A 27,336-nucleotide genomic window follows, 5' to 3' on the forward strand; every position below is an offset into this window, starting at 1 on the left:
CAATTCCACCACTTTTACTTATGAATTCTCTCAGATCTCTCTTTATAATTCTGGCTGCTTCTGGCCATGACGTAAAAGCCGCAGATAAATCTGCGCTTGCTGTGCCAAGTCCCGCCCGAATTACTTTATGATTCGACAATTTATTTGAAAAGAATTAACAAATTTAACAAATTATATTATTTAAATATGATAAAGAAAATAATAAATAAATATAAAAAGCATGTTCTTTGCTTCAAAATTGAATTCTCACTAGACACTCCTTATTGGCATATATAGACTACACAATATTGTATACTATATAAAAAATATTTTTAATAAACATTATTTTATAAATTGCATATATACAAACTGAATTGAATTTATAAGGAATACGTACGAAACTTATTCATAATAATTAATTAATTACGATTTCACATTATATCTATAGCTTTGCAAATTTGAATTCACAGATTTCCTAATTTAAACGAGACGAACATTTTATAGTCAACCAATATGAAAGCGTCCAAACAAGTTTCAACCAATCCCGTGACTTTGCTGTTGACGCTGCAGCCAGACGAGTTTGATGTCCGCCAAAACTCTTGCGTGGAAATTATTTCTGTCAAGCAAATATAAGCCAATTATTACGGATTACCCCGTTTAGTGAAATACTGCAGTATACCTCGTCACCTGGGTATTGTCTTCTGAGGTGAAGCTGGGTTTAGCAATGATTATTATAGCCAGCCAATGCGAAATGAGAATTGTTTTACCGCGCGTGTTCAACTAAAACCCGCCATTTCGACTGGCCCAGACTGGCCAGCGTCGTTTTCCAGTTGCTTTGCGAACTTATAAAAGAGCTGTGGTATATCAACCGTGGAATCTGGTGGAATCTAGTATGGCGTTTACCACAAAAGCAGCTGCTAGAGTTCTAAAGAATTGTCGTATATTTTGCGTAAAAATCACTGGGCATCAGTAATCTTTTCGCCTTCTGACAGAGATATTAGCAAGAATAAACTATTGTGCACATAATTAAGAAAAATGACGGATCTCACGGAACTACGGATGAACGTGGCCGCTTTGAAACGCGTTGACCCCTACGTCAAGGATATTTTGGAGACTGCAACTCACGTAGCTTTATATACTTTTAACGCTGAGAACAATGAATGGGAAAAAACTGACATAGAAGGTGCATTATTTGTATATTCTCGCATCGGCGAACCTTTCAATAGTGTCCTCATAATGAATAGGTAACGTTTTGGAATTCTCAAGTACTGAGCAGAAACGATGCTGTACATGATGATTGCATCTTCTTCTCAATCTTTAAAGCATGACGAAATCCAAGCAATCTTCATTTCAAATAACTTTTGTTTCATTGGTTTTAGGTTAAACACTAATAACCTAGTAGAGCCAGTGACGCAGGGTCTTGACCTGCAGCTTCAGGAGCCTTTCCTACTTTATAGAAACTCAAAATGTAGTATTTATGGTATATGGTTTTATGATAAAGAAGAGTGTGTACGAATCGCCACAATGCTAACAAAGCTTGTCAAAGCTTCTGAAGAGAATCAAACGATTAACAAATCTGTATCGAAGGGTAAAAAACAAGCAGGGACGAATAAGAATAATGTTGATATATTCAGTATGCTTAGTAAGGCACAGAAAGACTTTAAGTTGAGCAGAAGTGGTAGCTCAAGTGGGAATGCTGATAATAGTGGTGTCGGCAACAGATCTCCTTCTACATCCAATGATAATATTTGTGGGCCTCTAGCAGCTCCATTAGGACCTGACTTTACATCACAGAGTGTGATGGATTTCTTTGCTAAAGCAAAAGTTGGTATTTTTTGTTAAAATAGATAAAAGTCATGTGAAAACCTGCTACTTTTTTCAATTATAGGTAAATACAGGGCATTTTAAACCTGGGGATCAGCCAAGTCCTAGCACAGTGGTAAATGAAGGAAAACCACTATTAGCTCGTTTAATGTCTCACCCAGCGGCTCATACTTTGGAAAATATTGAGAAACAGCACCGCTCAGTAACACCTCAGCCTTCCCAGCATCAGTCGCAACAACCACCTAATGTGATTCCTGTAAATAATAAAACCAACTTGCCAGGTCCAGCCAGATTTAAGAGACGGAACAAAACTATAAATGATATTGCTGATTTGGAAATTACTCAAGTGAGCTCTAAGGACCTTCCACCACCACCTGTAAACCCAAGTACAAATAGTACACATAGTCCAACTGGATTTCTAAGGATACAATCACCAACGGCGATAGGAACAACTCCAAATTCAACGAACAATAAATCTATGCTTGTACCAAGCAATCCAAATCCACTTGCCTCACTATTCGGCCACTCAACGTCTAGCTCGGTAAGTGAGAAAACTGTTTGCTTTATCGCATAAAACAAAAGATCAATTCAACTCAGATATATTGGTTGATGGATATGTTTTATGTTTAGACTGCCGATGACATTATAACTACTCCTCCAGCATTGACAGGAAACACGTCAGCTCCAGCATTAATTCCTCCAGTGATGTTCGCTGTCCCAACTCCTCCAGAACCTGTAATTAGACCACTGCAACCATTGACGAGGAATCAATTGTTTCAAGCCTTTGAGTATCTTCTTAGAAATGATCCAGATTTCATTACCAAACTACATGAAGCCTATGTTAAATCGCTCGGTGAAATTCTATCTTAAATTGCTCGATACTTGACCAATTGATATATCTGTCACGCGGGTTGTGGCGGTCGACTGAAATGATCAAATCTCACACTGTCCTCCAAGAGTATCAGAGATATCAACCAAACAAGTTTTATTATTCAGCGTTGACGATTAGTAAGCGTACAATTACTCTAATTGATGGATTATGTGTGCGTTTATTTAATATCGGTTTCAAATGTGAGCTTTAGCGCTGGTCTATTGAGTATAATACTTGGGAGGTAAAGTGCATTGATCAAAATTTGCTTAATTTCTATCAACCGAGCTTGATCTTTGGGGGATGAATCGGATTAAACGAAAGAAATTCACACCTTGAGCAGTATTTTTATAAAGTAATTTCCTAGAATGAGGTGTAGTGTATAAATCAGATGCAAGGAACGAGTGCAGACTAGAAAGTTGTACGATTTTTAAACTGTGATGCCAAAACAATTATATTATTAGCATTTTATGATCGCAAATTCAATGTACTGAAGTAAGAACAGTGTCAGGGAGAGAAAAGGATAAAAAAAGTGTGGAGAATATGTCAACCTGATTAATGGAATTATTTTATGAGATAACGACGTACCATTTCTATGTGAATAATTGCGGACTTGGTATGTGTATGTAATTGCTGAGCCAAGGAGTAAACAATAAAAATTTTTGCGAATACTGAAAAAACTGTTGCCATATATTTTCAATTTCACCGAAATTTGAAATTAATGCGTGAGATACACACTCGGCTTTATCTATTAATTATTTTATAACATATTATCACAATACATTATCATGGAATACGATTAGAGGTGTGCGAGAAATACACAGCGGTTTACGCGTTATGCGAGTCTTGCAAAAATGAATCGGTGAAGCAAGCAAACTAATCAAATTCACCCGATCAATTTCTTTTACAAATCTCGAATAGCATTTTCAACATTCAGCTGGAGCCACGAACAACATACATTTATCAAAATTATCATATAGTTTCATGGCCACCTAATAGCAATAATCCTTTGCAACAATGAGTGTTGAAGGCACAAATTTGTACGGTATATTCGACTTGACCGCTTGAAATTTCGCACCAGCAGGCAGTATAAAAATTCGCACAGCGCTAAAAATTTAACATGGTATATATATATACTATATATAATACGATGGAAATACATAAGTCTATTTACAATAATTAAAGAATAAAGATAGTATTCTGTATAACGCTAGTACCCAGGCTGAGAATGTGTCGATCACCGATTGAGCAAATAAACGTTAATGGAATTTTCGTGGTTTTCGGTTTAGGAAACTTTTGCATCGTCGCTATGCAACTTCCAAATAAATTATTTGTTAAATTAGAAAAACTATCACATATTTATTTGCTCGATCACTGGCTAGCTTGAAATCTTCATTTCTTCTCTCAGCACCTCCAGGTAACTCTGTCGTCATAAAAGATCCCAAAATGAGATTCTTTAGTTCTTGAACGGAAAATTCACCAGCGAATTACTATATAATTTACAATAGTTGCTTTTTTCGCAAGAATCACAGCCTGTGGAGCCAAACAGCTCGCTAGCTCGCTACATAGTCTTAATCAGTTACAAGCTAATTAGTTCACTAAGTCCATATTCATAATAAAACTCGGCAATCATTGCCTGTTTATGAATATAGGCCCAAGTTAGCATTAAAATAATCCCATGCCGTTCCATTAAAATTTCCATTTCTTTTTTGGTTTCTACGGAGTGGAAATATCATTGAATTCTAAATTCGTTTAACGAAGATCCGAGGCACTTGGGGATTTTGTTGAAATTGTTTTGATTCTCGTTAAACGAGAGGCAGTTTTGGCGGTGCCAAGAGAGGTGGTCCATTATCGGACATCCTATGGGATCCAAGCTTATCCACCTGTGAAGGCACCGGTTGCAGCAGACGAATCGCCAAACTTGCTAGAACCAGTAGGACGATCAGACCACAAATCGGCACAGCTATTGTAGCTGTCCTGAACCATCCATCGTTTGGCTGATTCCCTCCATGGTTCGGTGGCTGCACTGGGCCCAAATATGCTCTTTGATCTCCTATCAACACTGAAAAAATAAAATCCTCATATTAATAATGATCAGAGCTATTTGAAACATTTATCCTCCTTTTACGACGAACTCTGATTAACACGGGTAATCTTTTACGAAGAATCAACTCTGATATAAAAAGATTCGAAGAACCATCGCTCTGTTTCTTTGTGTTATGAAAATCTACTCGCTTCCTACGAAATGCTAAGCTGCGCTTAAATAATATGATCATTCGAGCAAAGAGAGATAGAGGAGAAAGTCAAACGATAAACGGTTACACGTGATAAAACTTCGACCGTTCAAAACAATAAAATTAAATAAGACGATGAGTCAAAATAAAAGTAGTTGGAATGAGAAATTTTGCTAAAAACAATATATACTCATTTTCTCCAGCCACAAAACAGTCACGGCCGTTAATCTTTTTCTGTTATAATAACGAGAGAAAATAATAAGGATCATCACACCGACCTTGGAGAGTCTTGTTGAGCCTGTTTCTCAAAGCAGGACTATCAACGTGGTTGCAGAGATCCTGCTCGCAGCATAGGAAGCCCGTGGGACATTGTCGGTCCTTGAAACTTTCTTCCAAGCATCCGCTATAGGCACTGTGTTCTGGTCGTAGTAGGGAGGGATGAGTGTTGGAGGGCAACTCCGTGAAACATCCCCTACCCCTGCACATGTAACCCTGAGAAACGCATTCTTGCTGATTGCAGTAGCACCTAACTTCCTTTCCACTCAAAGAACCTGTGAAAAAAAAAAAATTAATATTCGATAAATTACACAAGCTTACGTGGAGAAAAAATTCAGTAAACAGATTTATGAAACGTTCCAAGCTACATTGGATTGTGATCGAGCAGTTCACCACAGATTTAATTAATACCCATCCCTACCAGAGAGGGATCCATTAAATAAAATTTGCTTATTCATCCGTACTGAGTTTTTCTCCTCAGTCTCATCGCTTCGCGTTCTATCGACGATAGAGTACCCATTCGTGAGAGCTGGTAAGAAGCAAGACTGTTGGCTGAGATCACGAGAAACCAACATACAATCTTAGCGTAAAACATGCAAGAGTCTTGCGCGCGGATAAACGTATACAATGAGCAACCAGTAGCAGCGGATGAAAGGGACAATAGCCTTGGGGGGGGTCACGAGAATCTCTTCGTCTATACGTATAGAGAGAACGATATAAAGGTATATCTAGTTCAGCAAACAAACTGGTAGAGAAATTGGGTAGGAATCAGCACACACGGAAGAAAGACGCGGAGGAACGCACACAAATGCACGAGGCCTCTGCCGCATGCCTTCTCCTTCTTCCTATACTCCGGTTTAATCTTTCTTTTGTGACTCGACTGTTTTAGCGTTTTTCATTCCCCGATGAGTCGGGAGTTGGGCTGCCGGCCTGTCCCCCCCTCCCCTGCCACTCTTGGCAGTCTCAAGTCTACTGCTATCTCTCCCTCTCTCTCTCTCTCTCTCTATCTTTGCCTCTGCCTCCTGTCTCCCCTGCTCCACTGATGCCGCTACAGGGAGAAGCAATGCACAAGGGGCGGGGTACGATGAGGAACGGATTTAATGAGTGAGAGGGATGAGAATCCACCGAGACCCCGTTCTCCTATCCTCCGAACACGCACACACATACACGTGCGCGCGCGCGCGCTCTATCGAGACAACAAAAAATAATAATACCTTCCAAAGATTACTCAGCATCCGACCGAATTCTTGTACGAAATTTGTCAAATTATTGAAAGAAATTCAGAGACTCCATTCGAAGTGATGCAAGCTAGTAGAGTAACTTTCTTGATGATTTTAAAGTATATGGAGTCGGGGAAAGGATGATGTTGGTAAATTACCGTAGGCCGTGCTTATTAGCGAGAGGTCAGAAGAAACGCATATGTATAGGGGAGCTTGAGGAAAAAGGGGTAATGGTTGGGATAAAGATGGCTACGCATTATCATAATAAATAAGCGGCAAGGATGGTTAGTCACCGCGAGCCGCTCTTCTCCTCTCTTTACTTCTCTTTGTTTATTTCGCGCGGCGCTCATTAGTGCAGAGGGCACAAAAAGCAACATGGCGCGGATCAACTCGGCCAAAAACCTGCTGCGTTTATTTGCACAACTCCGGTAGTCGCATTCTTCTACGAATACAGACCCCCGGTGCCAATGAAATAATTCCGCATGAATATTTGTAAATAAGCGGATGAACTTTTGGAGAACCGTTGGTGCTGCGTCAGTTTCGTGCGGCGATTGAGTTTTTGCAAAGTGAATATCGAGGATGGGTATATTCTGGTATGGAGAGTGGGTCGCGCGCGACGCTGGGCGGAAAGAGGGGGGATTCGGAGGGGAAGGGGGAAGACGAAAGAAGGAGAAAAAGAGACGCGAGGGGGCCGGTTGTCGGAAAATAATTAATATGCCATGGACGCATAACGAACGGCCCCGCGGTGCAGTCTGTTTGTTTTCGGTCTCGGGGGGCCCCGGGCTTGTCGGCTGGTATCTCCGACGACTCCGACTCTCCGCAGTTCGACTGCTCCGAGACCGAAGCCCTCGACCTCCCGCTGCTTCTTCCCCCCCTTTTTCCCCTTCTTTATTTTAAGCAGCGGCGCAGCCTGCGCAACCCCCGCCTCTCTAAACTTATCTTTTTTTTCTTCAGAAAATTTTCTCTCCTACTTTTTTCCCATTCGCTCGAACGACTAATATCTCTCTCGGTAATTATTCGATAAAACACGAAAAATGTACCGGGGAGAAGCGGCCAAAATGGGTCAATAATACGTTTCAGCGTTCTTCCTGTTTGATCTATCTCGCGGAGAAGAGCGAGCCGACGGTGATTACGGGATGTAAACCCTGCGGATTGTGGCTTTCAAATTACTGACCGAATGGATCGTAAATTTCTGATTCATTTAAAGGGAATGGGGGGCAGGGGGAGGACAGGCTTTCCAAATACTCAGCGGAATGTGGACAATTAGAACGGGACAGAGTATCCCGTTCTTCTTAGAGCTCTCAGGTAAGAATTCACGGACTCCCTTTACGCACCCGTGCGTATTCGATATTTCATAAATTTCGGAAAGAGATAAAGCTATATATAAATTTCGTGAATCGCGAGGGTAATTAAATTAAGATGGCCGAATAAGAAAATCGTGAATAATGGAGGTATTTGATAAGGTTCGATTCAACTCGCTTTGGAATTCGTTTATGAAAATTGACGTTTTTTCAGGAGCATATTGGAGTCATTAGGGAGAGGAGTGGGGATGGTAGGTTTTAATTAAAAGCAGCGGAAAGTATCTGTGTCGCAAAGGCAAGGAGCCTGGAAGAAAGAAAGGGAGTAGTCTCGAGTATTTTTCGATATACCCCACGACAGATTGGACAGTTTTACGATCGCAAAACACATGGTAGGGACTTTCGTCAAGCGTTTCGGGCCTGTCCGTTTTTTGCCCTGCCTTGCCAAATCAATTTTTTACTATTTTCATTCCTCCTTCCCTATACAGTATAAGCACTCATTATAAGTAAGCACCGTCTCATCCTTGATCATCTGCATCATTCAGCGATATCCTTTGATTAACCGCTTTATTCCTGCCTTTATTGCAATTAATTAGGGCCTTTCATAGTTTTAAGAGACTTTAATTGCCACATACTCCATTCTTTCTCTCATTTTTCTGGGAATTTTTTTTGTCTTCGTAATACCTCAATTGGACGCTTAATTTAAATTTTTCAATTATCGGAGCGATTAGATTCTTGGAAAAATTAGGATAAAGCTCGGTTGAAGCTTGAGGAAGGATCTCATTGAACGATAGTCGTCTTTTCGTCGTTTCAACGTTTAGTCGGCGAGTCATTATTTAGCCGAACGATGACGGCCATGTTCCAATATCGAACCGCGCATACCACAAAGAGAGATACGAGCCTATACGAAGGTCCAACCCAGAATTCCATGAGAATGCTCTACCAAAGACTCGGACAGGTCCTTGGAAGATTTTCTAACCACAGAAAATAATCGAAGCAATAAGCGACAATTTTTGACCTTGAGAAATAGAAATCCAGAAATGGTTTTCAACGTTGATCCTTATTCAAAGTCTCTGTGTGGCTTGGGGGAACAAGTTAATCTTCTCACTAAATTCCTTACAGAGTTTCGTGCAGAAGCTCGAGGAGAGGGAGTCCATCCTGAGGCACTTAGTGAAATTGATTGATTTATAATAAATTACATTATTCGATAGTAAAATCTCTTTTTCGTTAGAAGAACTATAGTTAATCTTAGCGTGAATTCCTCATGTAAGAGATTTGTTAAAAATCGTAAAAAGTTCCTTGGTATATGTGAACTGAACATAACTGATAATTTATGCAGCGAAAAATCTCTCGGATAAATAAATATACGATTGATGATGTATTGCAAGAAAATAGTAAAAAATTATCAGTCCAGTGTATAATAAAGTCTATCAACTAAGACAATATATAACTGATAATGTATGAAAAAAGGAAAATCAGAAAAACTGTAAATATTAGATCGAGTGCTTCAGCTAGGAGAACGAGTTAATCCGAGTTAATCTTAGCGCGGAATTCCTCCTGCAAGAGTTCTGCTAAAAATCCAAAGGAGGAAGTTGAGCATGAGGCAGTATACGCGAACTGAACATGATTGATAATTTATTGCGACACGAATTCCTGGATGCAGAAATACGAAGCTGCCTTATATAAATAGAAGTAGATTTGACGTTGAAATGGATTGAACGCTTGTCTACTGGGATGATATTTATCGAATTCACGAGGCAATTTTGCTTAATTAATCTGTGACACGATGATAATCCAATGCAAAGCAAGAAATCACTTAATACGCGCACGACCTCTGCTCTCCGTATAAAGTCGTGTGACGTAGGTTCATTATAAAAGCAAAGCTGCTGTTAGGAATTCCTCTAGTGTTGTAGAAGGTTGAAATTTCAATTACTAAAAATCATTCATGAATTGCTAGAAGCAGTGGTTGAACAAAAAATTGTTTGTACTTTCAATGTTACAAGAACGACGACCTTCGAGCGTTAACCTTTTCGGTGGAAGCGTCGAGAGAGTAATAGAATAAGAAGAAGACGAGGGGAGGGGGGAGTGGCTCGTGTTTCGTTGCCAAAAAGAATAGAGTAGAAACGTGAAAAGTGTAGAAGACGATAATTGCGAGGAAACGTTGTTTAGGGTGACAGCTAGCATGACGCATTAGGTATATAGCTAGGCGGTGCACGAATGTCGAGTATGATAAAACTAATGAGCCACTCTCGTCTTCGTGTTCTGTCTTTCATTTTGCCATCTCTCTCTCTCTCTCTCTCTCTCTCTATCTCTCGTGCGTTCTGATCCAAGAATACTTATATCGAAAAGAGCCTGTTGCGCAATGGCGCCAGGCGAGCATCGCTCAAACTAACGAGTGCTACTCCTCTTATTTTTCTCAGCTGCCATCCCCCTGAACGACCCAGAATAACTCCACCCTCTGCCCCCTTAAATTATTAATTCAATAACTCGCGCGAGACAAATCCGACGGAATTGAAACTCTTCTATAGAAACCATAAACTATATATATATATTTTTTTTATTTGTATATCGAAACTCGATGACTAACTTTTCTTTGAAAATTATTCGGCTTGCAATTAAAATCATCAAAGACGCCGATTATTCGGATCGCATTCTACAAATTAATCTTCCTACAGAAAAACTTATCGTCGTTTCTTACGACTATAATGATTGCATATAAATTTTATTTTATTATCGAGTTATGGATTGGTCCAATGAAAGAATTTTTACAACTATATTCGTCGAATCGTTATATTATAAATCCTTTTCTATTAGAATTGTGAAGAAATGTCGCGTGGAAAGAGGAGTATATTTGCGCAACGTTACGCAAATAAATGAATTTTTCGGTTGTAACTCTGAAACGTCTTAAGTGGCTCAACCAATACAGATATAGTATGTACGATCAGGGAGTAGATTGCACTGGTGAATGGGACACGGGACACCTGTTGGTACCGAGCTCTCTTGGAGGTATGGGAGAAAAAAAAGTAGCTGGCTCATCGGCGCTGCCGAAAGGATTTCCAGACCGACGGGACCTCTCCGGGACGTTGAAAAAAGAAGGAGAGGGGGGATAATGAAGCAGTGGTTGAAAAAGGACGCCACGAGGCCCCGGGCAGAGTTCCCGGAGAGATTCGTGAGAAACTTTCGAGTACCTTTCGACGACGAGCTGCTTTTAATACCTTCGCGCAAATTCGGACGTCGACGAACTCTCGTTGAGAAGCGCGCGCGTTCGATACTAATATATATATATATATATATATATATATATATATATATATATATGTATATATACATACATCGATGCGGTCCAAGCGAATTACGTAACGCTAATAGAAAAGAAACCAACTCTGAATTCTTCTCGACTCTTCACCACGCCTGTTCGAGAGAAATAAGCTTTAAATAACGAAGAGAAAAAAACTGATGATGAATATCTATAATTACGTAATTATTTTCGTACTCGAGTAGGAGGATTCTTCTAGTATCGCGAAGGTCGACACGTGTTACAGGACATCCTAAATGTTTCCGAGAAAAGTGCAAGTCAAACAGTTGGAATTTCCAAGTGGATTTCGAGTGTTTGGACGAGCCTCTTCCGCTGGCTGGTTGAGGATGTCGTCCCGTGGGTGTCCAGGGATTCCTTTGTCTTTCGGGATAACCTGCGCAGCCACAGCATGCCTTAATAATCTCGGTCTCCCGTGGATAATACTTCAGGAGGGGGGGGGGGGGGGGGGATATCTTGCTAGAACCCTGCCAGGACCCCCCACAGAGATACACGAGAAGGAGATCCACGTGAATTTTTCTGCCAAACCAACGACGACCTCCTCTCTCTCGGCCCAGTTTGAATCATTTACCTTCTCGCGATATAAAATCCTTAACGAACGACGACGACCACGTTAAAATCCGCCAATCCTCCATCAGCTCCGTACACGACATCCTCGTTAAAAACTGCACGAGGAAGAAAAAAGCATCAATTTATTCACCTAAGAACGAGGAAATATCTGCAATTCTTCATTTTCATGGCGGAGTATAGGCTCATTAAAAATTTTACAAGGAATTCGTTAAGAGTGGAGCTTTGCCTTGGAAGGAATTAAACGATAAATTGCTGGGCTCTTATTCCGTACTGCAAGGCTGTCCAGAAGGAGCTTCGATGTAAAGTAGCATTTTATGGCCACGAAAGCACTCAAGAACCGTTCAATGCGAGCTAAAACAAAAGAAACTACGGAGACACTGTGCAGAAGTGCACTTGAGCCTTCTACGTGATTGTAAGTGTTCTATGTGTGTGTGTATGTGTGTGTCTGTGTGTGTAAAGGAAGAGGAACGATGAGAATGGGCCGGGAGAACAGAAGGGTCCGACGACAAGTGCGGGTCCGCATAATGGGCCCGTTTTTCGTCCCTTTCTCCTTTTTAACTTTGGCTGGGCCCTCGATAAAATTTCTACCCCCCACTCCTCCGCAAAACGAGTTCCTCCGGGGCATTCGTTTCATTATGCGCCCCACGTGACACCAGTCAAATATCTGCTTCGACATCCCATCAAAACTTTGTATATTTCATTTTTATCACCTGTATTCGCCTAAGTACTTGAAAAAGTTATTCAATATATAACTTGTGCAAAATTAATTTTTTTATATTTCAGTTAATTTTGCTCTGTACTTTCTAAGCCAAATTTATATACTACCGTGTAGCTAGAAAAAATGATTCAATGTCCAAAACTGTACTCAAAAAAGTTACCCATAAAGTGCTAAGTAGAAACGATCCATTATCCGTTTTTTCGACGTTTAACACGTGGGATTTTCGGATTTTACGATTAGTTCCAACCTGCAGATTTTCAAGTAGAGATAAATGACAATCACTCTCGAAGTCTGACGTTCCAGGTAAGGGAGAATGAACAGGTATTGTTTTAAAATACTCCAATGAGACTTCGAAACATTCGTTTTATTATGCATTCCAAGTGACACGAGTCGAATAATTGCTTCTAAATCATCTTAAAATTCGGTACATTCCACTTTTACTACCTAATAACCCCCATAACACTAGAAATCACTAATTATCGACTTTCCTCGTTGCTAATCACTAAAAATATTTAAATAATCCATTTTGTATTTATCTTCAAACGCAGCGCAAGTTGAATATATACAAGTCCTTTGACGTCCTCTTAAAATTGTATAATTTTATGAATTACGCTGGTGTCACCTGGACGCCCAAATAAATAGAAAAACAATCAATTATCCGCTTTGGTCGTCGAATATTATCAAGAAGAATTTTAAATACTACGCGATTGGTTCCAGTTTGCAGATCGTTGAGTAGAGATAAGCGACAATCACTCTCGGGGTCTGACGGTTCAGGTAAGGGAGAATGGACAGGTATTGTTTTAGAACGCTGGAAGGAGACTCCGACGGTAGAGGAAGGTATGTAACATAATATAATATAGTGTAGGAAAGCTGATGGTGGGCACTGGTTCGGGTAGTTGGCTCCCCCCCCCCCTTCCCCACTCACAGAACTCACCGAGCTCTCCCTCGTTTGGCCTAACTGACCTGCCAGGCCAAGCCTGGCACTGACAGTGACTTATAAGCGTGACTGGAAAAGGTGACTGACTCACCGAATGTTGTTCTACCCATTCGATATGGATATACAGCTTAATCTGGATTAAGCTACCGTATGCTTTTCAAGTGCTAATTTTCTTCTATATAAACCTGCACCTTTACTGTCGCTCACCAACACTATTAACAAAGAACCGTTTAATTTTTATGGAAAAAAAGGGTAGCGAAAATTTTGTTGCAATTTCGCAAAGCTCTTCATCTCTCGAAAATTACACGCAGCGGTACGTTATAGGTTGGCGCCGCGGAATTCGTTTAATGGGCAGAAAGAAGAAGCGCGGAGAGGCGAGGGAAAGTGGGGGGAGAATAGGGAGGATAGGAGGAATTATCATAAGAGGGAAGCGAGCACGCGTGTAATTTGGAGCAATTTGGCAATTGCATATAATTGATGAGGATGCCTTTTACTCGACGATGGCCGCGTCGTAGTCTAGTTAAGTAGGGCTAATCACCGGTTGCTCGCTCGACCCATGGAAACGCAAGGTCGGAATCCCGAAAACAGGCCGAGGCGAACCTGCCGGGAAATCAGCGAATGTCAGAAAACCCCGGCTCGACGCTCCTCGCTCGTTAAAATGGATAATAAAAAATTGGAATTTTAAGTTGAAAGTGAGAGGGAAAAAAGGGAAAAGATTATTTTTGTAAGTTAAATATATAGTTTGATGAATAAAATTGGCGGCGGGAGATTGGCGAATGCGCGTAAATTTATAGGAGGAATAGGTTAATATTCGTACACCCTGTATATTTACGCGGGTCCCTCATAGCGTATTGGGCCGAGTTGGGTTTTGCTATATAATATATACCTGGAGGCCCTACCGGCTCCGAGCCCACCTACTTCCCAGAAAGAACGCAAAGAACGGCCTCTCCGGTCCCTATTGTTCTTGCTAATTGCCACCCCGCGTGTTCATCCACCCCCTCCCCTAATGGCCGGGTGGCCGCTTGAGATAGTTACAGGTCCCAACGCAAATACCGCCTTCGTGCGCTCCCTTTGTTCCGTGAAATTAGCCGAAAACTCTTCCCTACAAATTTTCATCCATGAAAATACCAAGAGTTGACTCTCTATCCACACCAGTGACAGGTTTTTCAATCCTACGCCAATGCACTGTTTATCAACACGGATTTAATCGTACTCTCCCCATATATTACACTTGACTAAAAGTTGTCCTATAGACATCTTTTAGTCATCCAATTGACTAAAAGACACCTAGAAGATGTCTTTAAGTTACTTCATGCTCTATGGGTCTATAATTGCACGCAAATGCCGTGATTTATCCGAACTATGGGAGATAGTTTGTTCAATAGTAACGAACGAACGAGTTTTCAGTGTTAACTGCACAGGATACTTCCGCTTTGATACAAGTTTATATATATATATACATTTATATATCAGCCGAATAGGGAAGTATTGAGAATGGAAATAGATCAATGAATTATAAATTACGATCACTGGAGCGTTGAAAGAGCGTCTAGTAGGTCTAGTTTTATACTCCAGTTACTGTACTGTGGCCGTTGGCGTAATGGTACTTTAAAATTACTAACAGATGGCAGATCAATCTCCTCGCGAATCTCTCGTGATTATTTTCAAAAAATGCAGATGGCAGGAGTAGAAAAATTGAGAAACTCAGAGTTTTATCGGTCTTTCCACTCTTTCTAAAGACTACCGGAGAAAATCTGTCGAGGAAGATTTATTGCGCTATTACTCGCTCGGTCGCGGTATCGGCTTGTCGAGTATCCGGACGCACAATCGCCCGCGAGTATTTGCACAGTCCGTAAAGAGGCCCCTCGTGAGAGTGTAAACAACGAACAAAGCCAGCGAGGAGCATTATTCCACGCTACCTTGCAACTTTGCGATTCTGTTCGCGCCTTTCAACGAATGATTGATCATCGGCGTATAAACAAACAATTGAGACTCAAAATATGAATAATATGAGTTTGTGTTGGTTGATGGACGCAAATGAGGTTAGGAATTTTTCGCGGTGAATGAGTTAGGATGTGGAAGTATTAAAAGTGTAACTGTGGAGAGAGAAATCGGACGAGTTGGAGAGAACTACTGGTAGGGAAGTAGCAGTGAGTTAGCCCTTGCCGAGCGAGGATTCCGCTCGTTTCGAAGAAATGCGGTTCGTTAAGTATGCAGGTACTCTGCGTGTTACTGCCGGCCTCGAAAGAAAAAAGCTTCAAACGTATCCAGTCGAGACAGGCAAGAGGCACCATGTATGCCACGATATATCCTCGTTAGCCTATTGCGTAACGTCTCCTTGCTCAACCGTCTCAATAGCGAGCCAATCCAGTCTCGCTCGTCTGCCTCGGACTTAAATGCCACCAATAACACTGCCGCCATTCTCCTCTATACCAAAGAGCCACTCACGTTCCAGCGAAAACTTGAGAAAATCAGCCGCGCAATTATTGCAAGTGGTAAAAAATTTTCGACTCTAAGTCGGTAATGTTGGCAATTTCCTCAGCGCTCGATTGACCAATGAGACGCATTGGAGAAAGATCAACGACAAAAAATTGAAACGTTTCTTTATAAACATTACTCTAGGAACCGTAGAATAATTATAATTAAGAGAGTAAAGATATCGACTTTAAGGTGACAAATTTAAATAAAAGAATTACATTAGTACTCTTCGATACTTTCTAAAGAATATGATTTAATAATGCTTTTTTTTCTAGGTTATCTCTGTACTTGTCGTCTTCTTTTTACAAACAAATCCTATTTTTGGGAGCTTTGACTTTAAAGCGACAATAATCGCACAATGCACTTAGCGACAGAATTAATAGCGAATAATTGACCAATTCGTTGATGAGTATTATAGCGTTGTTGAGTTAAACTGGCAATTGTCGTTGTAATCTCTTTAGCGCGTGGCTGCCAGTAACGACAATTCCGACTTTAAGACGACAGTGATCGCACAGTGTGTACATGGCCAGAATTAATAATGAATAATTGGCCAATCCGTCGATTGGCATTATTGCGTATGTTAAGTCGAACTGGCACTTGCCGTGGTAATTTGTTTAGCGCGTGGCTGTGAGCAGTTTAAAGTGTCGACTTTAAGGCGACAATCATTGTAACAAGCTGAAACATTTTTGCTGTCGAGTAGACTCGAGGTTACAGCACTATTATTATCATTAGCAAGGGCAAAAATTTCGACTGTAAAACGATAATGATCGTTCGACACCTGAATGAAAAATTGCGCAATCCATCGATTGGCGTTATTGCATATTATGTTAAGTAAAACTGGCACTTACCGTGGGAATTTGTTCAGCGCAAGGCTGGCCGCCAATGAAACGTACTGGAGGAAAGAAAGAGATCAACGATAAAGAATCGTAACGTTTTTTCCTATCGAGTAGACTCGAGGCTGCCGCGCAATTATTGTCAAATTGCGTGTAAGGAACACGCCGACTTTAAGTCGACCAGAATATGGCGCAGCGCGTACAATGCCAGAATTAATAATGGAAAATTGGGCAATCCGTCGATTGACGTTATTGTTGCATATTACAGTGGGTCGAGTTAGTAGCCGGCGCATGCCGTGGCAATTTGCCGTGCGCGTGGCTGACCAATGAAACGCGTTGGAAAAAGATCAACGATAAAGTACTGAAGCCTTTCTTCCCGTCGAGTAGACTTGAGGCAAACCGCGCAAATTATCTCGGGATAAATCAGCTGGAAATCATTGCTATTAAATAGCCCAGCGGCGCAATTGTATGGATATACGATACACCTTCTGATGTCCTTTCCATTGGAAAGGATAAACCATAAAACCGTAGAGAATAAATAATTTCCCAGGAAAACGAGCTTTTCCCAGGATTTTTTAATTAAAGCCACTGTATTTGCGCCACGGCATTAATTAAATTGCGAACTGCGGTGTCTGCTTCACCGCAACAATTTACATATTAGCTTTAATTAATTTCGCTAATGCCTAAGATATGTACTGGCAGGATATTTTCTATATATATATAGACGCTTTTGTATAGAGAAAATTGCCTGGATCCATTGTGTCTTTATCGCTAGTGCAATGTGACTCGCAATTCACTCAACAAATACATTGTTCTCGTGGAGATGTATATAGAAAAAAATAGCCTTTCTCGATTCTCTGACCCGAGAGTAATTACAAGAGTGCGCGCGCGTACGTGCAACCGTCCTAATGAAATATTTATAAGCCAGGACCACCGGAGCCTATTAAGCCTGACACGGGACGAGCCTTAATTATTCCAGTCCGAAACAGCGTTTTATTATTTTTAATTAACGTCTTTATTCTCCCATTCGTCACGTACATTATTTACTAAAAACCTGGACAACTCCGAGAGAACAAAACTCAATGTGCATCGCGACAGTTCTTCGCCACGTAGTTTTAATATCGCAGGTGAAGCTTCGCGACAGGTGTGGGCCAGAGACGTAAACATAAAAATTCCCGCATAAAAACATCCGCGGCGCAGCTGAATCGTCTCGCGTGTGTGCAATATAGCGCGTTGCAACAAACGAAGGATTATTATTCCTGTTGAAACTAATAGTTGCGTTAATAGAAAATGATGGAAGTTTGTTATTTAAAGGGATATGTAAGTTTGCGATGCAATATTGTTAAAGTGGTAGGTCAGGTTTGGTAAGGAGCTTCCATCGTGAGACGGTGTGTGGTGTAAGAGAAGAAGAGTGAGTTGGGGGGGGGGGGGGGGTTGAAGGAAGAGAAAACGCGTGCGTGTGTGAGAAGTATGCAAATGCGAGGATGGTCGGTACGCGACGTGAATGGCCGCGTGCCACTTGAAACGCGTTGCATTCGAATCAACGAGCTGCCGTTCATCTCCTTCCATTTCTACTTTTACTTCTATTTCTACTTGTGTACCTCTTCATCCCCACCCTGGCGCTCTTCTCAGCTACACGGTCCACGATCCTCCGCCATATCGTTTCCTCTAGTTTCCTTCTCCCAGCTCGTTAACGATGATTCACGTCTCGAAACTTCAACATTCCCCGCAAGACATTAACCATATCTGCCAGTACTCCAATAAACTCTCAACTGTCCAACTGGATCTTATCAATGACCAGTTTACCAATTTAAACGGAACCCTATCTCAAATTAATTCCAAGATCCTCGCTAAATATAATTTTTCTTTTCCTTTTAGGAGATAAGCTGTTTTTCTTATTTGCATAGGATCGTTTAAAGAATGCTAATGCGCTATCTTGAAAGCTTTTTAACAAGCTCGATATGAGTCAGAGAAGTGCGAGCCTCGGCAAGCTTTGTTACCCCCCTCCCCCCCCCCCCCTCTTCTTCTCGGTCGCGTTTAGTAATTTTCCACTGTTTTCCAGGGAATTACTCATTTTCGGCACAACTCGTTTTACGTAGTAAACAGGAATCGCTTAGTCATCCGAAAATCTATCGATAAATTGTTACTCTAATTAAAATGGCTTATCACTATTGGAATTCTCTTGTAGATAAGGTTGATGATTGCGCGAAGGGTTGAGGAACGTGACGAAACAGGCGAGAAGAAAGGGGAAAATAAACAGCGACGCGTGTTATGCATATGTGTAAGAGGGTATTGGAAAATAGGCAAATGGAAAGAAAGTTTCGAGCCTTGACTAATGAGTATTACTGTTGGCGAGTCGTTTGTACTGTTAGCTCCATTAAGCCGATTAACGTGTATCGAATACCGAGACAGATATACACTGACAACCTGGGAGGTCTCGTATTCCGATACAATTGCAATTGAATCTACCACCAGACTGTACAGTCCAGCGATTCTCTACGCATCGTCTCAGTTTTACCACAGAAGCGCCATCTATAAAAGTTCCAAATCTAAATGAAATTAACGCTTTCGGGATTTTTTTCGAGTTTTTTTTGCCTAACGAAAGAAGTCTTCTTTCGCGTGGAACTTTGAAGAACGAGACATTGAATTCCCGGAGACTTTTTGCAAAGTCTCAGCAGGTTCAGACACGCGTCTGATCGCACCGAATGACTCCCGAGGCGTTCTACGTGGGAAAAAAAGCCGGCTTTACCCTATCAGGAAGCTTGAAATCGAGCTAATTGATCTGGAACAGCCGGAAGTCCATTCGTATCAAATTCAATCGCGCGGCGTCCCGACACTCCCTCCCTCCAGCTACAGACACTGCAGCGCCACAACGGGAAATATGCGAATTACAAAAAATGGCGCTAGTCCGAAGAAAAATCTGGTAATTTTATGACACACTGGAGGGATAAGAGACTTTTCGTTCATTTTTCAAGATAATCGAGTCGAGTAAAATGACGAGAGCCTGCGTAGTGTCCTTCCACACACTCGGACAAACGACTTCCGAAGTTTTTCTTTCAACTTAACAACGATAAATATGTATATGTCTAGGTATGACGTAATAGAGCGTCATAGCAGTTGTCTAAGTTGCAATTTTGAATTTTAAACGTATTCAGAGAAGAGCGTGTGGAATGCGAGGTATATATGACAATTGGTTTAATGTCGCGAGGTTTTAAATAGTTTCATGAGGAAGATATGCATCGACGGGGACCTCGATAGAGGTTAAGGAACGTGCGTGAGCGCGTATACCTGTTAGTGGTGGATCGGCCAAGAGTTGTACAGGCGGAATGACAACTAGCGAAACGCGACGGGAGGCGCCTTCAAAACAGTCGAGTTATATTATTTGTCCGTCGTGCATGCAAGTATACAGAAAAACACACACGAGGATTTTTCCCCCATTCTCGTCAGCGAGTGTCGTTTCATCGAACGGAATCATCGTGAAACACAATGGAGAGAAATTCGACTCGGCTCAACCACCGCAAAACTCGCCAATTTATCCCGAGATTTTACGATCGAACGAGCGAAAAATATTAACCAGCGTGTTAATTGGTTAATATTCAGCGTGTCTTTTGACCATTTGCATTCCTCGGCCTCGGAATAATCGGTACTTGAATCGGGACAGGATTGAGTCCAAGGTGGGATAACGTGTACCGATAGGGTTACGGACTTAATTGACAAGAGCGAGATAAAAGTGAAAACTCGTTATCGAAAGCTTACACAGCCCGAAGAGACTGGAAAAGGTGAAAAGCTTAGGTGTACGCTCGAAGCGAAAGTTGTGCGCGTATATTCCACTTGCCCCTCCGACATTTAGCAGACTGCGATTCCACTGTTTCATGCTTCGAGGATTTATGACGGTCGCGTTGGCCAATCGCTCGCGCTCCTACGGCACGAGATCGTTATGTTCTGGCGCCTGCCGATTAAAAAAACCACGTAATTCTTGGCGTTCCTTTTGCAACTGCAAGGGCTAGTGCATTATGTAATTATCCAGGATAGATTCTCTCAACGAACCAACTATCCCTTTCTAAAACTCGCTGCAGCTCGCTCCTCGCGAATCACGTGTTTTCTCGGCTGAGTGCGCGCGCCGTTTATTTCCAGCGAGCACACAGCGGACGCAGCGCTCTCGTGTAAACACCAGCTTCGACGAAAACAAGCAAAACAAAAGAAGGGCGCTTCTCTTGGAAAATTGGTTGTTTTCATCGAGACTCCCAACTGCTCGCGCCAATAGGGGGAGTGGGGGAGGGGGGGGGGGCAAGGGGAATGGGTTTGGTTTGCACTTAGCAGGAAATTTCGCGTGGAGCAGTTGCGACACGAATCTATTTATAAAGAACTGCGAGAACCGGACGGTACGGTACAGTACCAATGGAATTTTAGCGCGAGTAGGTGACTCGCGTGGGTATGCACCGCTTCCGAGCGTGCGAATTAAGGAAAGTCGTCCCCTGACACGCGTCTAAACAAAAAATAACTCTATTTTCTCCCACGCTTTTAATCACCGGTAGCTCGTTTCGGTTTGATTTGCACGCATGTTTAATTACAGCTTGCTTAATTAGCAACGATTAGCGGGCGGCGTCGGCCTGACGATTGCGCGCGCCAACAAGTGTCGCTGTGCAATGTATATATAGTGTACGTTGGAATTAACGATGTTTAATTATAGTGTGTACTTCAGCTTGAATCAATATTTGCTAGAATTCCAAGCGCGAGATGATTCGATGCTCAAATATTTGCCCGATCGAGTTTGATTTTCGCAGCCTCGGTCTCGCCGGGCTGCAAAGAAAATCGTGATTTTCCGGTAAAAATAGACGGCGGAGTGAGAGGAGGAAAAAAGTCACACGGTTTAATGAAAGCCTTTGGCCCGCGCATGTGACATATCAAATTGCACCTGTCAAAACAAGAAATGCGTTGTGCCAATTGGATAGTGGCGAAACAGATTTCGTTTCTCAAGCCATTAATTTTCATTTCCACCATGTCGTATTACAGGTTTTGCGAGGGTACAATAGATGGTGCTGTCGCGAGTTTCCATCCTTATTTCTATTTTGGCTATGTGATCGAGGGGGGTAGCGGCTATCTTCAGGGTAATAATTATTTGGTTGAACTCTCTGTAAATAGCTATTTACGTGTGTGCTGAACGAGCGTAAAAGGAGAGGAAGAGAGAGAGAGAGAGAGAGAGAGAGAGAGAGAGAGAGAGAGAGGAAGGAAGGAGGTGAGGTAGAAAAGCGTCACGCACGCATGCACATTTGTGTGGCCGACAGGCGCCACCGAGTGTCCATGTGTTCGTGTCTTACAGTATATATACACGGTGAAGTGTGTTGGGGCGCTCGTGAGACGCCAGTAATGAAGATTGCACGTGTGCGTTGGTCGGTGGCAATAGGAACGGGAATGGCGATGCTTTTGTATGAGTGCGACCATAATAACACCAGCTGAGCTGCGTCGGCTCGTGTTCAGCACTCGTCAACCATAGCCGCCATTACTCTCTCGCACAGAGTGTTCTGTTTCTAACCTAAGAAAGATAGACACACACAGCGCCCTCTTCGAGCGACGAACATCGATTTTACGCCAATCGTTAAACACTCGATTCGCCAGAAAAGAAACCGTAAACCGGAAGTTAAAACTTTCACGATGGAGAAGGTAATTACAGTTGAACATTATAAGTCAGTGGCTGATACAGCGATAAATGGTAGTTTTGCATGGGCGCAGACCAGTTCTCATTGTTCCACTTTTACCACAATGCGTTCCTCGATGCCAGCGAGGTGGATGGATCAAGGGGAATCCCCATTCGCCAAGAGAGACAATTTCGTAGATTGTGTTCGGCTCTCTGACCGAGTTTCTTCTTCCAGTGGCTCACTGTACACAATTTGACAAGTGGAAGATGACAGAAAAATACGATCAGCTGGTCTAGATACGCTATTAATAATTTCAATAATCGTGCGCGATCCGCGGAAAACCTTTTGATCCGCATAAATTATCCATAAAAATGCCAGTTGCCTGAACGTTCTCCGAAAGAGATAAGGCGATCGGCGCGTCGACAGATAAACGAGTGGATTCGTCGGACGCATTTAGATTAGTCCTTCTCTCTCTTTATTCACAAAAGCATAGCAACGGCTAGCAATTTTCCACGCGATCCAGAATGCGCCGATGAATAAATGTAGGACGCTTATGACTTCGTTTTACCATATTTATATTCATATAAATTTCGCTACACTGACAACTTCATAAATATATTAGTGAAAAGTACCGATACACGCTCTTGCGCGAGCCAAATCAACGATACAACGTATGGATCGAATAACACAAATAAAGCCTTAGGCATCAACGACACTTGTGGTATGCGCGAAATTCATAAATAAACTCATGAAGCCTGCGTTCGGGAGCAAAGCGACTGAAATTCTTAGAATTATTTAATGTTTTACTCCTAAGAGGATTAATGGCTCTGCGAACAGATCCGATGAGGTTCTTTTCTAATCCAGGGAAAGCAATTATTTGGGCACATGCATGTACGATAAGTTTTGTCATTTAATAAGGCCAGCCCGAAAATTCTAGAAATGCGAAATTTGTACATACTGAGAACGTAGGCTACATAAAGACAGGAACGCAACTGGGATTCCGATAGGAAGGAAATAGAGTGATTCACGCGCTACGAGTATCGTTAAACACGTATTGTAAAGTAAATATGCAAATGAAAATTATAAATAAGGCAACAAACAAATGTTACTTTTTTACATCGATCGCAGACTCCGAAGCAAGGCTGAGACTCGTCTGGAGTGGTGGTAAACATTTGTAAGTGGTAGTTAAGAGGTAGACTATATACACACGCACACTGATAGAGGGGGGGGGGGGGGGGGGCAGACGTGGCATAGCGTGCGAACGCGAGCACACATGTATAATATATGTTCATTGCTTATAAGCGCGCCGCCACATCCGATGTACGTCTCACACAGAGACTCGAGGAGGTGTGTACAATAAATATATATGTATATCCACAGTGTTATACAAGTCGGTGTGTGCAAAGTTGCGCTAGCTGGCGCCCGCCAGCGCCTATTTTATCGTCTCTCCAAACTCGCTATCTCCAACTGGAAAATTTCAATATTTATTATCCACTCTTGTCCCTCCCCCCTCCCTATAAAAGTCTTAGCTGGGTCCAAAACCCCTATTGGAATTTAGAAAAACGGCGCCAGTATACGTCTTCGCTTTATCACAAATTTTTGTAATGTTATTGCCGAGATAAGATTGTGGCGTGGTCCGCCAAGTGAGCGGAATGAATGGACTGAATGGGAGATTTGGGGTGTGCGAGTGTGTGCTTAGCGTGTTTGCGGAAGTGCGAAAATAAATGGTGACGAGAGGTGGTAACAGCCGGTGAGGTTATCCCGCGCTTCGCTCAAGAGCGTTATGCCATGGTTGGTTCATTCTGCTTGTCTAGTGAAGTGTGCCAACTGTATCAGTAAAATATTTGTTATTGCCCGTCTTCGCTCCGGTGTAGCAGTGTTGCAATTGGCGCCACTGTCTCGAGTAAATCGATCGATCCTCGCACCAATCACAAAATTGTTTGCAGATGTGACCCAACTTCTCGTCATTAAAGTGGCTTCCGAGGTTAGAATGCCTCTTTGCTAAAAATCCACTCGAGCGAAACTGGCGCCAGTGCGTGCATAAATTGTCCAATCGTTCACAGATGTGTGCAAGTTTCTTCGAATCTTCGCGTTTCAGCGATAAGCCTGTCAATTCGTATACAATTCACAGTTATACGTACGACACCGTTGAATTTCTCTTGCCGCTGCTATCAGGACAGTTTACGTGCTCGAGAAAAACAACTGTCTTGCCCCTTTTTCAGGCAAATATGGCCAACTCGTTTCCAAACAGTCCCCCCGTTTTAAGCTGGCAAACCCTCAAGTTTCGCCGAAATGTTTTGTTTTTACGATCGAACTCTATTTTTAGGCGCCCCCGCGAATTACGGCCTGATGAAGCGTGCACAAAGACTGGGGACAATTAATATAGTATATGTTTTGGCGACGGGATTACTTAGCGCTCTTAATTTAGATGGTTGGTTTTTTCACGACTTTTATATCGTCAACCGCCACAATACTTAAACCATCGCGAAGCAAAAATATCCTTCCATAAAGGAAAGCCTGCACTAGGTTTGTCTTCTCGACTCCTTTATCAATGACATCGTCCTCTTTTATACGAATTCTAAGAAAGCTTAATTTGTCTTTATAATTTTAATATATGTACTTATAACGAAATACTTTTTTCCCTTATCAAACTGTTTTTAACGTTATTACTTGCCTTTATTTCAGTCATTTCAATATATCTAATGTGACCAGAGTTAAGAATGAAACTCTACTCATCTACTGGTAAACCAAAGTGCATCGTCAAATTTCAGACTTCTTTCTCCAAACGTAAACAATGCAAAACGTATAGATCTCCAATACGCGCGTTTTTCAAATCTTCGAATGTTTTTGCAAATATTTACCCATAAAGAACCAAATACCTTAAGAACATCATTTATGTGTTTTTTAATCAATTGGATGATTAAAAAATGTTTATAAGACAACTTTTAGTCAAGTGTGCTGTATGGGTATAGATATTCGGCAAATCGCTCGAGTGAAAGCGTAACAGTCTTTGACGAAAAATGACATTGCATGATTGAAATGATAATATTTCATCGTGTTATACGAACAATAGGACATTGAGAAAGAGATACGCGATAGTTTTGTCCGGAGCATTCTGGCGATAACGGTGTTTTTCTTAGACTCTATTGGCATAACCTCAAACGAGCTACATTATTATTTGTCCTTTTGCTTGTATAGAAAATAACATTATTAGCATGCTTGGTCAGCTTTTAAATTACCGTTATCATCCGACGACTTTCCCTCGTTGTCAGCCAGCACTTCATAGTCGGTCGAGTCCAGATTTATCGACGCCCCGTTCACGATCGTCAAACACGTTAACGTCGCGAAAATTAAAATGTCCCGCGACATCTCGTCCCACTTCCACCAAAAACATACGCTTGCAAGAGTAAAGCGTCAACAATCGCCAGCCATCCGGTTTAACAGAGTTGTTCCTCGCTTTCCAAATTCTGCGTGTAAATTCTTCCCTAAAACTGTCCTTCCTTTAAAGTTTTCGGAGGTAATCGGTGGTTGCCATTCCAGGTTTGCACGCCCGTCAACAACGGTCCGACGACCTTTCGATCGTTCGCTCGCGTGACATATCACGAGGGTGTGCCGAAGGGGTTGCTGGTAAGTCTTGGTTGATGGAGGAATGATAGAACGGGTGTAGAATGAGAACCGGAGAAGAAAGCGAAGAGAACGTCCAAACTTGACGCTGGTCGGTCGCCGACTGACTTCGTTTGAGATCGCCTTGCTTCAGCTTCGTTCGGTTCGGCTACTTCAGGCAGGCGTTCAGGCGGCTCCCCGACGGACTCGACCGTCGTCGGTTCGTTCCGGCGACTTGAAATCTAAACAGCAGTAACAGCACACAGCCGGCTGCCTCGCATACATATACAACTAGAAGCTCTTACTTACACACACATCGTGAAACATTCGCCAGATACTTTTTAAACGAGCCTACTATTGCTTTGTGTAGGTGAAACGCCATCTGTGTGGCACGCACTGCCAGCCAATTGTACAGTAAACTACAACCATTCATGCCGTTACTTTAGACTTTCTTTCCAAAAATGAATCCAACTACTATTCAACCACCAAATCAAACATATCCTTTGCAAGATCAAAAAATAATCTACTGGAGTAGAATCACAATTTTAATCGAAATTTATATTATTACTGGTTTTATGAAAATGAATTGCAGAAGGAGGTTAACGTATGAAAGTGTACAGCGCTGCTTTTCCTCGTGTCGGTGAGGCGCTGATTGGAGTAGGGGTCTGGCGACTAGAGGGGGGAGGGTTGGTGGCGCCTGAGGCGCAGAGACGCCAGCTTTTAGTTGTGTACGTTTGAGTGCGAGACTGTCTGTGAAAGAACACGTGGTCAACGAAAGAGTGGGAGAGAGTTTGCCGTTGATCGGTTAGGCTTTTCGCTATTACCAGCCACTGTATAAGCATACATGTATATATCGTATGACGTATACTATAAGCGTGATTGAGTTTACGCGCGCGCGCGTGCTTATAGCCGACTATTTTTTCTGGAAACATGCGGGACTCACACATTTCCGCTTATGCTTCCTCTTGTTTTAACCATAGCCACCTGTCTATATGGACACCTGCCCCTCTCCACCCCTGTCTGAGCCTGATCAGTGACCCGTAACACTCCTCGGGAATGGTTATACATTATTTGTCAATTCAAAATTGACCAATGCGCCAAATTTAACTACTAAAGTCGTTTACAAATTGATTTTCAGTGAGTCGTTCGTTTCGCATAATTAATTAAGCGACTCGTACGAAAGGGCGACACATGTTTTTAAGAAATTGGTTGAAATATTTGGATGGTCGTTAGTGAGGACGGTTGAAGTGGAGGAGCCGAAGTATACTGTATATAGTCATAAGATATTCTTGTTCCGTAAAGCAGGCATATGGGGCGGTTAAAGGGGAGAATGACACGTAATTTTGTAGCGTTAGCATGTTGATATTTCCGATAGTCTGGCTCGTAACGGGAGGGGGTTGGCGGATGATTTCTGTAGTCTCACGATCGTTGAGTGCTTCTCTTCAGCACCTGGACAAAGACCGGTCCCCCACCCACTTCCCCGCTACCGCGTCGTCGCACACCACATATGCCGGAACGTCTGGCGTTATTAAAAGTGACTTTAGCCAAA

The 27,336-nt window shown here is 42.1% G+C and overlaps 2 protein-coding genes across 2 annotated transcripts; one reads left to right on the forward strand and one right to left on the reverse strand.

Moving 5' to 3' along the window:
• Positions 1-829: 829 nt before the first annotated feature.
• On the forward strand, positions 830-2,686 carry DCP1 (decapping protein 1). The gene is made up of 4 exons (XM_066728060.1): positions 830-1,223; positions 1,359-1,803; positions 1,868-2,344; positions 2,434-2,686. Exons 1-4 carry the CDS (start codon positions 1,015-1,017, stop codon positions 2,671-2,673), a joined length of 1,371 nt encoding a protein of 456 aa, XP_066584157.1. The 5' UTR covers positions 830-1,014; the 3' UTR covers positions 2,674-2,686.
• A 26-nt stretch (positions 2,687-2,712) lies between these two features.
• On the reverse strand, positions 2,713-26,140 carry LOC136774027 (BMP and activin membrane-bound inhibitor homolog). The gene is made up of 3 exons (XM_066728061.1): positions 25,424-26,140; positions 5,184-5,456; positions 2,713-4,733 (listed from the first exon to the last, which is right to left on the reverse strand). Exons 1-3 carry the CDS (start codon positions 25,551-25,553, stop codon positions 4,477-4,479), a joined length of 660 nt encoding a protein of 219 aa, XP_066584158.1. The 5' UTR covers positions 25,554-26,140; the 3' UTR covers positions 2,713-4,476.
• Between the last annotated feature and the right edge of the window lie 1,196 nt (positions 26,141-27,336).

This window comes from Prorops nasuta, unplaced genomic scaffold (genome assembly GCF_024137725.1).
Source record: "Prorops nasuta isolate Cenicafe-Biocafe unplaced genomic scaffold, Cenicafe_Pnas_1.2 PNAS00006, whole genome shotgun sequence".
In the NCBI taxonomy this organism is placed as follows: Eukaryota; Metazoa; Arthropoda; class Insecta; order Hymenoptera; family Bethylidae; genus Prorops; species Prorops nasuta.

What these genes read in the sequence shown, in the direction of transcription:
- DCP1 (XM_066728060.1), top strand. Translation starts at nt 1,015, where the DNA reads ATGACGGATCTCACGGAACTACGGATGAACGTGGCCGCTTTGAAACGC. An exon ending in AGTGTCCTCATAATGAATAG is followed by an intron (nt 1,224 to 1,358) that starts GTAACGTTTTGG and finishes CATTGGTTTTAG; the next exon opens with GTTAAACACTAATAACCTAG. An exon ending in ATTTCTTTGCTAAAGCAAAA is followed by an intron (nt 1,804 to 1,867) that starts GTTGGTATTTTT and finishes TTTCAATTATAG; the next exon opens with GTAAATACAGGGCATTTTAA.
- LOC136774027 (XM_066728061.1), bottom strand. Translation starts at nt 25,553, where the DNA reads ATGTCGCGGGACATTTTAATTTTCGCGACGTTAACGTGTTTGACGATC. An exon ending in AAAGTCGTCGGATGATAACG is followed by an intron (nt 5,457 to 25,423) that starts GTAATTTAAAAG and finishes TTTTTTTCACAG; the next exon opens with GTTCTTTGAGTGGAAAGGAA. An exon ending in GCTCAACAAGACTCTCCAAG is followed by an intron (nt 4,734 to 5,183) that starts GTCGGTGTGATG and finishes TTATTTTTTCAG; the next exon opens with TGTTGATAGGAGATCAAAGA.